Source organism: Peromyscus leucopus, chromosome 23, assembly GCF_004664715.2.
Source record: "Peromyscus leucopus breed LL Stock chromosome 23, UCI_PerLeu_2.1, whole genome shotgun sequence".
Taxonomy (NCBI): Eukaryota; Metazoa; Chordata; class Mammalia; order Rodentia; family Cricetidae; genus Peromyscus; species Peromyscus leucopus.
Window position 1 is genome coordinate 5,609,448 of NC_051082.1, and position 12,471 is coordinate 5,621,918.

Below are 12,471 nucleotides of genomic sequence, written 5' to 3' on the forward strand. Positions count from 1 at the left end.
CGACAGTGGTCATTGTACCTAGCGTGCTTTCATAGGTCGCTGTGACTTCAGCTGGGGCCGGGACCCACGTGAGCAGTGAATTGTAAAATCACCAGGTTCCTGACCGTGCCGTGACTAGAGGTTAGCTCAGAACCAGACACATGGTGCTCCAGTGTTCTGACAGTGTGCTCCCGTGGTGCAGCACCAGGTGCCTTCACCAGACCCTTGGTCCTGAAAACAGTGTCCCTGCCTAAAACACCCGTGCTCGAAACGACGCCTATTGCATGTTATAATTGAAGCGTCTCTGCCGCAGTCCCGAGTCCTCTGTCCCAGAAACACGGTGCTATAGCAGACAACGGAAAGTTTTCATGTTCTCTGTTGTCGTTTCAGCATGTTTTGCTATACTGAATTAGCATAGCTTTGGGTTGGGGTGTGCTAGAATATTGAGTTTTACAATTGCTGTCTGAGCCAGGCATGGTGGTACGTGCTTTGTTTTTTCTAAGACAGTTTTTCTATGTAGTCCTGGCTGTTCTGGAACTCCTCCTGTAGACCAGACAGCACGTGCTTTTAACTCCAGCACTGAGGAAGGTCTCGTGAGTTCAAGGCCAACCACCCCTTCTGGTTCTGCAGGCATCTGCACACCCATGATATAAACATTAAAAGTTAAAATATTTTAAAAAGCTATATTCTAGCTGGGAGGTGGTGGCTGCACGCCTTTAATCCCAGCACTCTGGAGGCAGAGGCAGGCGGATCTCTGTGAGTTCGAGGCCAGCCTGGTCTACAGAATGAGTTCCAGGAAATGCGCAAAGTTACACAGAGAAACCCTGTCTCAAAAAAACCAAAATAAATAAATAAATAAAAACAAAACAAAACATGCATACTAATGAAATGGATGTGCTTATTTACTTTTATATATGGTGAATGTTTCATTTTGCAAGATGTGTAGAATACCCTTGGTGTTTTTCAGAGTTGATCAGTATCTTCGAGTTTATTATCATCAGGGCGCCAACAATGCCATTTCACAGAAACACAGTACAAAATGGCAGAGGGTGTTCAGGGCCAAAGCAGAAACTGTTGGCGATTGTGTCCTGATCCCAAGTCAAAATTCATTTAACAATTATTTATAAAGCTCAAGTCAGCTAACATGTTACAATCCAAAAACTAATTTGATGCATATTAACACTAAGAATGATGGTGTAGAACAGTCTTCATGTCTGTGACTTAACCATTGTTCTGTGAGAGCAGAAAGAAAACTTCCTGTGCATGAAAATGCTGGGTCTGCTTGCTCAGTTGCTGGGTTTCAGATCACAGCCATTGATACTGCATGGTACATGAGCCGTCCAGTGCACGTGGTCATGACCAGTGCTTCCGTGAGGTGCTGTGGGGGGACACACTGTTGGCCTCCCAATTGTCACATTTGATTTTTTTTTTTATTATTAATTTTTGACTGTTGTGTGTTTAGAAATCCTTGACTAACGTTGACTAATTTTTTGCTATACGCAGTTTAAGAGACGGGCTTTAAAGGACGTTTGTGTAAATCAGGTCAGAGAAACAGGAGGAAGGTGGCCAGAGAGAAGGCTGTTGACAAATATTAAGGTTAGAATGTCGCAAATATTGATGAATTGATGGAGGAAGTGCCGTGGAGGGAGAAGAGTGAATCACTGGAACTGTGTGTCTAAATGAAGTAAGGGGACGTGACTCTGAATAAGTCCCCCCCCCTTTTTTGAAGACAGGGAGGGTCTCTCACTATGTGGACCATGTTGGCCTTGAACTCACAGAGATCCATCTGCCTCTGCCCTCCTGAGTGCTGGGATTAAAGGTGTGCGCCACTCTGGCCAGCTAAGCTGACTTCTTAACAAGGATGATATGCTCTACCTGTGGTGTTGAGAAACAGGAGTGAGAAGGGGTCTTCCAGGCCTGTAGCTAAAGCTGGCCCAGTTCCTGGGGCTCCAGACAGCCCAGCTTTGTGGGGTAGCATAAAAGCTGTCACCTACCCGGAATCCCAGCAGTCCAGATGGGCTGCCGCGGGGAGAACAGTTGTCTGGAAGGAGCTCAGAGCACTCCTGCAGACTCTAGGGCTGGGTGGTCAAGAGCTTGTGGGAAGAAACCTACCACCCACGTGCTGACTGATCGATCCCCATGTTTACCCCTGCTCCCAGCTCTGGCCATGGGTCTCTGTGTTGCCATGATCGCCTTCGTCCGCCTGCCAAGCCTCAAGGTCTCCTGCCTGCTTCTCTCAGGGCTTCTCATCTACGACGTCTTCTGGGTGAGTGAGTGTCTGCCTCAGCAGCAGCCCGCTCTCCTTTGAGTTTAGTTGAAGCAATGGCTGATAAATACCCAAAGACTGACGTGCTGCCGACCATTTCGGGTGAGTCCTGCTGCTCCAGGGCTGCAGCTGTTGAGCATATACAGGCACATCTGTCCCCTTGTTGGCGGCCTCCCTAATACAGTAGGTAGCGTGGGTGGTGGGGCAACAGGCTGGGAGCACTCTTGCACAGGAGCACTCCGTTCTAGTGGGAAGACGCAGCGCCATGCAGGCCAGCGCGGGAGTGAGAATTCTCTTCCCCTCAGACGTGCAGTCAGAGCCTTGACCAGCCTTACGGGTCTGGTTCCGAGCTGTTGGGACAACAGAGCGTGCTGCTGGCTAATTCGGGTGGCCTGCAGCTTCTCTTAGAGTCGTCTCTCCGTCTGGGCAGGTGTTCTTCTCCGCCTACATCTTCAACAGCAATGTCATGGTGAAGGTGGCCACGCAGCCCGCTGACAATCCACTTGACGTTCTGTCTCGGAAACTCCACCTCGGACCCAACGTCGGCCGTGATGTTCCTCGCCTGTCTTTACCTGGGAAATTGGTCTTCCCAAGGTAAGGCTGGCCTGTGGGTCCCCATCCTGCAGTGAAGGAACATATACTGCCTTCTTGTGTGTCTTCCCTGTCATGGGAATCCATCTGTCTTCTGTAATCCAGTAACAAAATCCCCACCGAGGCCCTCGAGAGGACAGGGTTATCTTGCTCACGATCTAAGGGGGCGCAGTCCATCCTGGCAAGGGAGGTGCCCGTGAGGGCTGCAGCTTCACCACTGGTGTGGGGAGCCTGGGGCAGGGCTTGTTCTCTCTCCAAGGAAACAGAGTCCCTCAGGATGCCACACCACTGCCCCAGAGGGCCCCTTCCTCCTGCTAGGCCTTGCTTCCTGATGGCTTCACAACCTTGGAAAAGAGCCATGAGCTGGGGCCAAGTATCCAAACAGCCTAGCGGGCAGGACACGGGTTGTGTAGTCTTTATGCTATTCACCTCTGATTCTATTCTCATATGACCTGAGAAGATCCATTGAATTATTTCAGGATTAAGACTTACCTTATTGCCTAAAATGTGATGTGGTTGACTTTTTTTTTTCTTTTTTGGTTTTTTGAGACAGGGTTTCTCTGTGTAGCCCTGGCTGTCCTGGAACTCACTCTGTAGACCAGGCTGGCATTGAACTCACAGAGATCACCTGCCTCTGCCTCCTGAGTGCTGGGATTAAAGGCATGCACCACCACCGCCTGGCCAGTGGTTGACTTTTTTTCAAATTTGATAGGTTACTGAGAAGAATGTGTATTCCACAGCTGTTGGAATATTCTGTAGACATCCATTTTTTTATCTAAATCAACTACATTTGTATCAGCAGTTCTCAACCTGAAGGCTGAACAGCCCTTTCACAGGGTCACCTGTCAGATCTTTCCTTGATGGTTCCTAACGGTAGTGAAATTACAGTCATGAAGTAGCAACGACAGCGTTGTTATGCTTGGGTCAGCACAGCACGAGGAGCTGTGTTAAAGGTCGCAGGGTTAGGAAGGCCGAGAGCCACTGGCTAGAGTCTCCAGGTTGTTGCAGTCAAGAGTAGTCTGTCCGGGGGGCTGGAGAGATGGCTCAGGGGTTAAGAGCACTGACTACTCCTCCAGAGTCCTGAGTTCAGTTCCCAGCACCCACATGGTGGCTCACAACCATCTCTAGTGGGATCTCATGCCCTCTTCTGGCATAAAGGTGTACATGCAGACAGAGCACTCATACATAAAATGAATAAATAAATAAAAAGAATAAAAAAAAAAAAGAGTAGTCTGTCCAAACAGCTCTGTGCTGAGGACTGAGCCCAGCACTGTCACATCCCACCAGCAGTGACCGTCCTGTGTGGAGGATGTCACCTGTCCTCACCAGAAACACAGGACTGCCGTCCTTGGGGCACTTCTGACGTGGTCTGAAGCCAGGCCACCTCCTCCAGCCATCCCCAGACTGTGTGACATGTGACTAGTCCTAGTTTTCAGAGTAGCTCATTCTCAACTCAGACCCCCTCTCATCTGGCCTGGTTCTAAGCCCTCTGAGACAGAAGAGTGCAGAGTGAAGCTGTCTCCATAGCTGTCCTGGCACACGGGAGGCACTGTCATGCCACGGCCCCAGCTGCATTGGAGGCCAGGGGCACCTTTTCTCCCCAGCCACCTGGCTGATGCCGGAGAGGAGACCCAGGCTCCCCTCCCTTCCTGGGCCTTGGGACAGGGCCCGTTTCCCACTGCGCACAGCCTTTCTGTTGCTCAGCTTCTCGGCTGGCCTGGCACCATCACGTGATTTCTGATGACGTTCTTTGTCACCCTGGCCCTTCTCATTCACAGCACCATAGAGACATTAAGCTGCCTCCTCCACCTTGACATGGGTGCTGATGTATCACACAGCGGCATGTCGCTGCGGTTTCTGCTTTTTACAGTCGGCTGAAATGAACAAAATCTGGGTTTTTTTTCTTGAGACATTTGTAAAAATATGTTCTCATGGTAACAGTCTCAGTGAAGCAGTCTTGGCAACCGGTGTGCGGTGTCAGTCTCTGTCTAATGTAGAGACACTGTGAAGGGCTTCTGAATAGATTTGCTCAGGGGACGTTAAGTCACACATAGAATTTAGCCAAGAGGGCTGCCTGCAAAGTATCAGAAGTAAGCAGTTGATAACAAGGCTTGCTAGAGAGAACTTAGGTTCCTGGGGTATAAATATTTGCTCCCCAGGACTCACCAGCTGTAATCCCCCAGTCCCGTAACAAAACACTCCAGCTGCGTGCAGGGTCACAGCCCCCAGGTCCCCTGCGCTCTTCCCAAGAGAAGCATGATGGAGTTGGTGGGCAGGGTGAGCCCGGGTGGCAGCTCTTCCAGACCCGCGCTGGCGTGCTGCAGTGGCCCCACTCTGCGCTGTCCGGCTCTCCTTTGCCCGAGGGACCAGACTTGCAGGCTCCTGTGCATTTCAACTGCTCAGAGTGCAGCCTGGGCCCAAGAGCCGAAAGAGACTTAGGGATGACAGTGTGTGGAGTGCCCAAGCCTAAGCCGTCTCTAAGTTAGTGACACCTTCTATTCTGTCGGTGCCTCTTGGGACGTTAGCCACAGTCCGCCTCGTGCTTTTTTATTCTCTCAGTAGAGAGCTTCCTCCTTTCCTCCCCAAGTGTGCGGAGTGATCTGTAACATGTGGATAGCTGGTTTCAGGAGAGAATGGGTCACAGATGGTGACATTCCCGTAAGGGGTCACCCAGCACTCACTGTTCCCTGGAAGCTCCCTTGGAGACTGCCGAGGCCAGTGCTTTGAGGTCTTTGCCTTTGAGAAGCTCATGTTGAACTTGCCGTTAGTGGTGCTGCCGGCAATCCCCGCAGTCAGGAGCCCCGGGAGCGAGCGGGGTTGGTTTGAGACCAGCTTTGGCCCGGGCATAGTAGCACACACCTTTAGTGCCAGGATTTGGGGGAGAGGCAAGTCAACTTGTGAGTCCAGGGCTCCAGTGAGACCCTGTCTCAAACCAAGAGACAAGTGGAGCTCCTTCGGTGTCCAGGAGCTGACAGACTCGAGACAGAAGCACAGAGACTGTAGAGTGCGCTGCCCCTGACTGTGGCATTGTGTTTCAGCTCCACTGGCAGCCACTTCTCCATGTTGGGCATCGGGGACATTGTGATGCCCGGCCTCCTGTTGTGCTTTGTCCTTCGCTATGACAACTACAAGAAGCAGGCCAGTGGTGACTCGTGCGGCGCCCCCGGCCCGGCTAACATCTCGGGGCGCATGCAGAAGGTCTCCTACTTCCACTGCACCCTCATCGGGTACTTCGTAGGTGAGAGGCCGGCAGGACAGCGGCCAGTCCTCCTCCCCCTCCACTCAGTGAGACCGCAAGGGCAGGAACTGCTGCCTAGAACCCAAGGGGTCCTGGGGGGTTCCGGTGCACACACACGACCACAGACAGGAAGCAGCAGTGGTCACTAGGCCAGAAATAGAAACAATGTGTGTGCGTGCTCTCCCTGTCCCTGTCCCCTGCAGAGTGCGTATAAAGAAGCCGGGGGGCGGGGGGGGCGGGGGGGGCCTTCACTGACCTGGCGTACACCTGAGGTCTTGTCAGTCTGAGACCCTGAGGGGTCAGGCTAGTGCCCCCATCTAGCAGGTAGAGGCTGAGAGAAGGCTCAGGCAAGCTTGTGAGGCTGCCGAGTATCCTAAGTCTGTCCTCACCTCAGGAGGCCGTCCGCAGAGCGGGCTGTGAGCCAGGCATGGGGGTTTGGAGGGGCTTCACTGGCCTCTGTTTCCATGACAACAATTCTACCCGTTAACAATGTCTTCTGGCCTAGGTCTGCTCACTGCGACGGTCGCATCGCGAATCCACCGAGCCGCCCAGCCCGCTCTCCTCTACTTGGTGCCATTTACCTTATTACCGCTCCTCACCATGGCCTACTTAAAGGTGAGCACACGCACACGCGAGTGGTGGCTACCCCGTAACCACAGGGAGGGCTGATGAAGTCCCTGCATCGTCACGGGTCATGATCCAGTGGTTAGCTGAAATCACCCGAGTCACCCCGCTGGGACTTGGTGTTTGATTGCAGCAGGTGCCCTCGGCCACGGGCACCAGGGCAGTCCTGTCCCCTCAGCACTCAGAGACTGAGAGTTCAGGACCAGCCTGGGCAGCTTAGCACCATTTGGCAAGGACTGGAGCTCAGTAAGGCCCCAGGATCAGTGTGCATCACCCAGGTACCAAACAAACCAGAGGCCCCATTGCCCCTGGTGGCTTTTACTATCAGCTTTGAGAGAAAGTGCTCAGAGTCCTTGCTGTTCTAGAGGGTCCAGCTTCATTTCCCAGCACTGTGTGCAGCTCAAGACCATCTGTATTACCACTCGAGTTCCAGGGGATCCAGCGCCTTCTCTAGGACTCATGGGCACTGGGCACACACGTGCTCCGCATCCACACTGTAGACTCTAAATAAGTAGTTACTGTTAAGGCAGTATATGGCCCCTGTCCCCCAAGTCTCCTAATTTAGAGTATTTTTTTTTTCTTTTTAAAGATAAAGACAGGGTTTCACAATGTAGCCCAGGCTGGCCTACTCACAAGGATGCACCTGCTGACTGTGCACAACCCTAAAGATGTGTGTGTGTGTGTGTGTGTGTGTGTGTGTGTGTGTGTGTGTGTGTGTGTGTGTGTACACGTGCGTGTATACCTGTGTCGGCCCAAAGAGTGATTCCTTATTTACCAGGTTTTCAGTCTCTGGTTTTACAGATAAGGAACAGATAGAGGTTCATGAACATGCTTGCGAGAGAGAACTGCCCTCGGGGCTCGGGGTGGGTGTGAGGAGTCCCCGGAGATGAGCTTCTGCATACCCAAGGCCTCTGCAGTGAGGAAGGCTGATGCTCTGTGATGGCCACAGAGCATTCTGATAGGAGAAAGGACTGGTGCCTCCTGTCTGACCCTGGCTCATCCCTGTCCCTTGCCCCCAGGGTGATTTACGAAGGATGTGGTCTGAGCCATTCCACTCCAAGTCCAGCAGCTCCCGGTTCCTGGAAGTATGATGGATCACGAGGGAAGTGACCAGGATGTTATCATCGCCCTTCTCTCTCACCTCACGGTTTTGTTTCCTCGAAAAGCTGGCCTGCCCCTCACAGGAGCAGCAGTGTGACTGGGGAGTGTCTGCAGGAGGGGCCGAGCCTGCCTGCCTGGGAACCGTTCTCTTCTGCACACTGCAGCGCGGACCCTTCCAGAAGCCACTGCCCTCCCGGGGTTTTATGGATCGGCACCGGACTGTTTCCTTGCGGGAGCAGCAGAGCGGACTGACTTAACAACTCCAGGCGGCCAGGACTTGTTCAGAGCATTGAACACTAAAAGGACGGGAAAATAGCGAACGCAAGTCTGCAGTGAACTCTCCAAAACTTTGGGACCAGTTCCTATGGGGGACTCCATTTCAGAGACCTGGGACAGAAGGTCTGTCCTCCTATTCTTTTTTTTCTTTTGGATTTATTAAATATTTTCTGTGGTGTGAAGTGACTTATTCAGTCCACAGACATGACTTCTTACAACGTACACCTAAGAGGCTGTTGTAATGACTGTCCAGCCGTGTTGGCAGTGAGTGTGGACACGGTTTTATACATACGTACATATATATATATACACACACGCGCACATAGATAGCTATGAGTAAGCAGCCACTAACCCTGCTAAGATCATGCCGAGTAGCAGACAGGGCTTGCTGTGGTTTGAGCATGCAGAGCAGTTGACTATGGCTTCCTTGCGTGGGCTGCTGTCTCCCCCAGAGTCCCCTGCAGTTGTGAACTGTGGACGCGTTGAACCGGTAGACTCTTGAGCTCGGGGGACGCCACTTCTTTTGATCAGTGTAGCGAATTAGGGATGAAAAAGTTTGGACTTTTTGACCCTCTTCTTTTTACAGGCTTCTCCCTCGAAGTTTTTAGTAATCGCCTCTGAACCAGTGCATGTATTATAGCCGCCAGGTGTCTGTGCTTTCTGATCATAGTAATGTACTACCTGTAAATACATTTTTCTATTTTCTATTTTTTTGTATTTTTTTTGACATTTCGTTTCATTGGTGCGCTGTATTTTCCATGCCCTCACTCTAAGAAAAATCAAAAAGGAAAAAGCAACACAGTCCTGTCCCTGCTGTGGTGATTACAGTCTTGGTTCACCTGTGGTGACCTTTGTGGGCACTGGGGACAGATGTCAGTCGCCTCTCTGAAAATGGGACTAAAATCCACGAGCTGGTGAGCTGGGGCTGAAGCAGGCTGTATCATTGCTTCCGATCCTGGCCTTGTGCCGTCTGCGGCCTCCGCAGGGCCGGGCACGGTAGTGCCCAGCGTCAGCGTCAGCCTGGTGAACTGCCTGGGTTCAGCGCGGACGGCGGGCACGGATCGGAGTCTGTTCTTCCTGGAGTCGCCGCCGCCGCCAGCCTGGCCTGCCTGTGCAGGGAGTTGGTGCTGTGGACCCCGGGGCCGGCCGCCGTCCCCATCTCCCCAGCGGAGCAGGACGCCGGCCGCTGTCGTCATCGTCATTCTGCTGAAGGGTTTGAGGGGCCGGGTTTTGTCTCTAATAAATGACTCCTTTTTCTAGCCTTTGTCCTGACTTCACTTTGGGGGTTGGTGCTGGGCTCCTCCTCTAACTTCCTCCCTCTGTGCCAGAGACTGATGGGAACCCTGTCCCCTGTGGTCACCTGCAACTCTGGCCCCATGGTGGCCATGTCACAGTGCCGAGGCTCCCACTGTCTACAGAGCCCACGGCTTAGTGCAGGGGTGCTGGTGGGGAGGGGCAGGGACTCCACGCTATGCGCCCACCCGGAGGGGCCAGGAGGGCCTGGCGGGTGGTCAGAGTTTCAGTTGCAGACCGCGGAGCGCGACCTGTCTCTTTGGCATGAGTCTGTGGGAAGAAGTCTCGCGTGCCGCTCTGACTCAGTGTCCCTCTGCGAGCCTGTCTGCGGAGCCTTTGAAGCACTCCCCAGGAGCCTTGGCGGATGCCCGGAGGTCCTCCAGTTCTGGAGGGCGATCAGAGGGAAGCGGGGGCCTTGGGGAGACGCAGTCCCCTGCCTGTGCCTGTTACACCCCTGTCCTGCTCTTCCTGGTCACTCAGTGGAAGGTTTCGACACGTTCTCAGGTCTGTCAGGCAGGGTCTTCACCAGTCTCAGGTCTGGTCCCCAAAAAACCTGCATGCTGCTTTCACACCTGTTCATGGGTGAACTGATAAACATCTCGCCCCAAAGCGTGGCGTGCTCCGTTCAGACTGCCATGGTGTCGCCATCTTCGGAGCAAAAGGTGTGCCACACAGCTCCCTGTACAGGACAGCTGGGGCTGTGGGGTCCCGGGCAGCACAGGCCTCCCTCCCTTACCCAGGTTGGCTACTGTACCCACAAGAAACAAGGGTGTTGGGGAGGGGTTTGGTCTCGTCACTAGTGTTGAAAATAGAATTGAGTCTCTACAGCTCCTTCCGGCTCACCAGGTCAGCCCGTGGGGAGACGCTGCATGGGAGGCACATTTCTTCAGAGCAAGAAGTTAAATGGGCTTTTAAAAATATATTGTTTGTTTTATCTGCAGGTCTTCAGGGCACACCACATGCATGCCTGATGTCCATGGAGGCCAGAAGGTTCCAGCGCCTCAGGAACTAGAGTCACAGATGGTTGTGAACTGTCTTGTGGGTGCTAGGAAGCAAATCTGAGTCCTCTCCAAACGCCCCCTTTTTAAAAAATGTCTGTGGGTGTTTTTTCCTGCATGTATGTATGTGCAATACATGTGTGCCTGGTGGCCATGGAGGGCATCAGGTTCCCCCGGAACTGGAATTAGAAGTGTTTGCCAGCTGCCACGTGGGTGCTGAGCATCAAGCCTGGGTCCTTTGCTGTTAAACAGCCTCTTGAAGGCGTGTAGACAGGAGCGTGCACGCTCCCTCTGCAGGGCACGCCGCTCAGCCTCACCACTGTGCCCATTTCTCCGGCCCGGCCCGTGGCAGTGAGGTATCTCTGGTATGGTGGCCCCTAATGACTCAGCAGGAGAGACAAGCACTGAGCTGAAACTTGGAGACAGCATCTACAGACTAGCTGCTGCTGGGGAGTGGAAACGAAACTCAGACTTGCCCGGATTTGCATCAGCCTCCATTTGCTCTCCCTGAGACACCCCCAAGATCCTTTCTGTCCTTACAGGACATTCAATCATGTGTCAATACAGAGCACTGGGTATTCCCGCAAACCAGGTTTAACATCCTAGTCCCTTACTTTTTGGGGGGAGGGGTGGGTTTGAGACAGGGTTTCTCTGTGTAGCCCTGGCTGCCCTCGATCTCGCTCTGTAGATAGACCAGGCTGGCCTCAGACACAGAGATCTGCCTGAGTGCTGGGATTGAAGGCGTGCGCCACCGCCAACACCCGGCCCTGCCCCCTTACTCTGGCCGTCAAGTCGGTGGGGGTCGCTCTCGAGCAGGGACAGCCACACGGCGGCTCCACGGCTCCACGTTGAGCTCAATGGAAGATCCCATGACTTGCTCCCTGCTCTCTGGGTAGCAAAACATCCCCAGCCCCGTGGGGCAGGGCTAGACCTGCCAGCTAAGAGAGGACTGAAGGACAGGCTGGTGCAGACGCCAGGGCTCCTGTGAGATGTCACATAAATGGCCACCACGGAAAAACACCGCAGCAGCCTGCGACCCATTAACCTTCAACCACAACAGGGCTCAGAAGTCAGCCGTTCCCCTGCCAAGAGGCTGTGACAGCCCTGTGTGTGGCACTTAGAGCTGGTCACACCAGTGCCTGTTGCCTGAGGTATTTGAGTCACACTAGCTGTGGTGACCTACATAAGAACATTACAAGATTGTCGGGGTGGCGCACACCTTTAATCCCAGCACTCGGGAGGCAGAGAGGCAGGCGGATCTCTGTGAGTTCGAGGCCAGCCTGGTCCACAGAGCGAGATCTAGGACAGGCACCAAAACTACACAGAGAAACCCTGTCTCGAAAAATCAAAAGAACATTACACGATCAAAAGAATTACAGATTCCAGCATGGAAGCTTGGAATGGTTGTCCATGCCTTTTCCTTGTTTTTTCGAGACAGGGTTTCTCTGTGTAGCCCTGGCTGTCCTGGATCTCATTCTGTAGACCAGGCTGGCCTCGAACTCAGAGATCTTCCCAACTCTGCCTCCTGTTGTTTGGTTGTTCAGTCAGCCACATTCTTGTTCAGTGGACCATGTGAAGCTTGGTGCTGATTCTCCGGCAACAGAGGCACTGAGGGTCGCCATCCATGAGCCCCAGCTTTTCAGAGTCCCCCCAGAGACGGAAGGCAGGACAGGAGGGAGGCTCTTGGACAGGGATGGAAACAAGGCTGGGGAAGTCTCCCGAGCAGTGGGCGGGGCGGGGGGAGGGGGGGCTGCGCCCCGTAAGGAATGAGAGCAGTGGGTGTCCATAGGACAAAGCAGGATGGCTGCCTGCCAGCATTCCAGGCCACGAGGGCCAGGTCCCCTGCCTCGCGCTGGCACACGCCCATGGGAGAGACACAAAGTGCAGCCCAGGACCACACAGCTAGACCTGGCTTGGAACCAGGTCTCTGCCTGAGACCCTGAGGACAGAGGACAGGAGGAATGAGGCTGTCAACCTAGGGAAATCTAGTGAGTGGCGAATGACAGCCACCAGGCATCAGTACCGGCTCCCCAGGGTCCTTTGCAGTAGGTGCTATTAGTGTCATAGATCGACCAGCCGCACCACCAGGATCACTGAATTAGAAG

At 53.4% G+C, this 12,471-nt stretch overlaps 1 protein-coding gene across 1 annotated transcript in view; it reads left to right on the forward strand.

Annotated features, from left to right (window-relative positions):
• Positions 1–8,782, forward strand: part of Sppl3 (signal peptide peptidase like 3) — a 105,623-nt gene extending 96,841 nt beyond the window's left edge. Inside the window, exons 7-11 of the mRNA XM_028854792.2 lie at positions 2,139–2,245; positions 2,676–2,839; positions 5,875–6,074; positions 6,580–6,689; positions 7,718–8,782. Of these exons, the coding sequence (XP_028710625.1) occupies positions 2,139–2,245; positions 2,676–2,839; positions 5,875–6,074; positions 6,580–6,689; positions 7,718–7,789 (653 nt within the window). The 3' untranslated portion in view covers positions 7,790–8,782. The remainder of the gene's footprint in view (positions 1–2,138; positions 2,246–2,675; positions 2,840–5,874; positions 6,075–6,579; positions 6,690–7,717) is intronic.
• Positions 8,783–12,471: the final 3,689 nt, after the last annotated feature.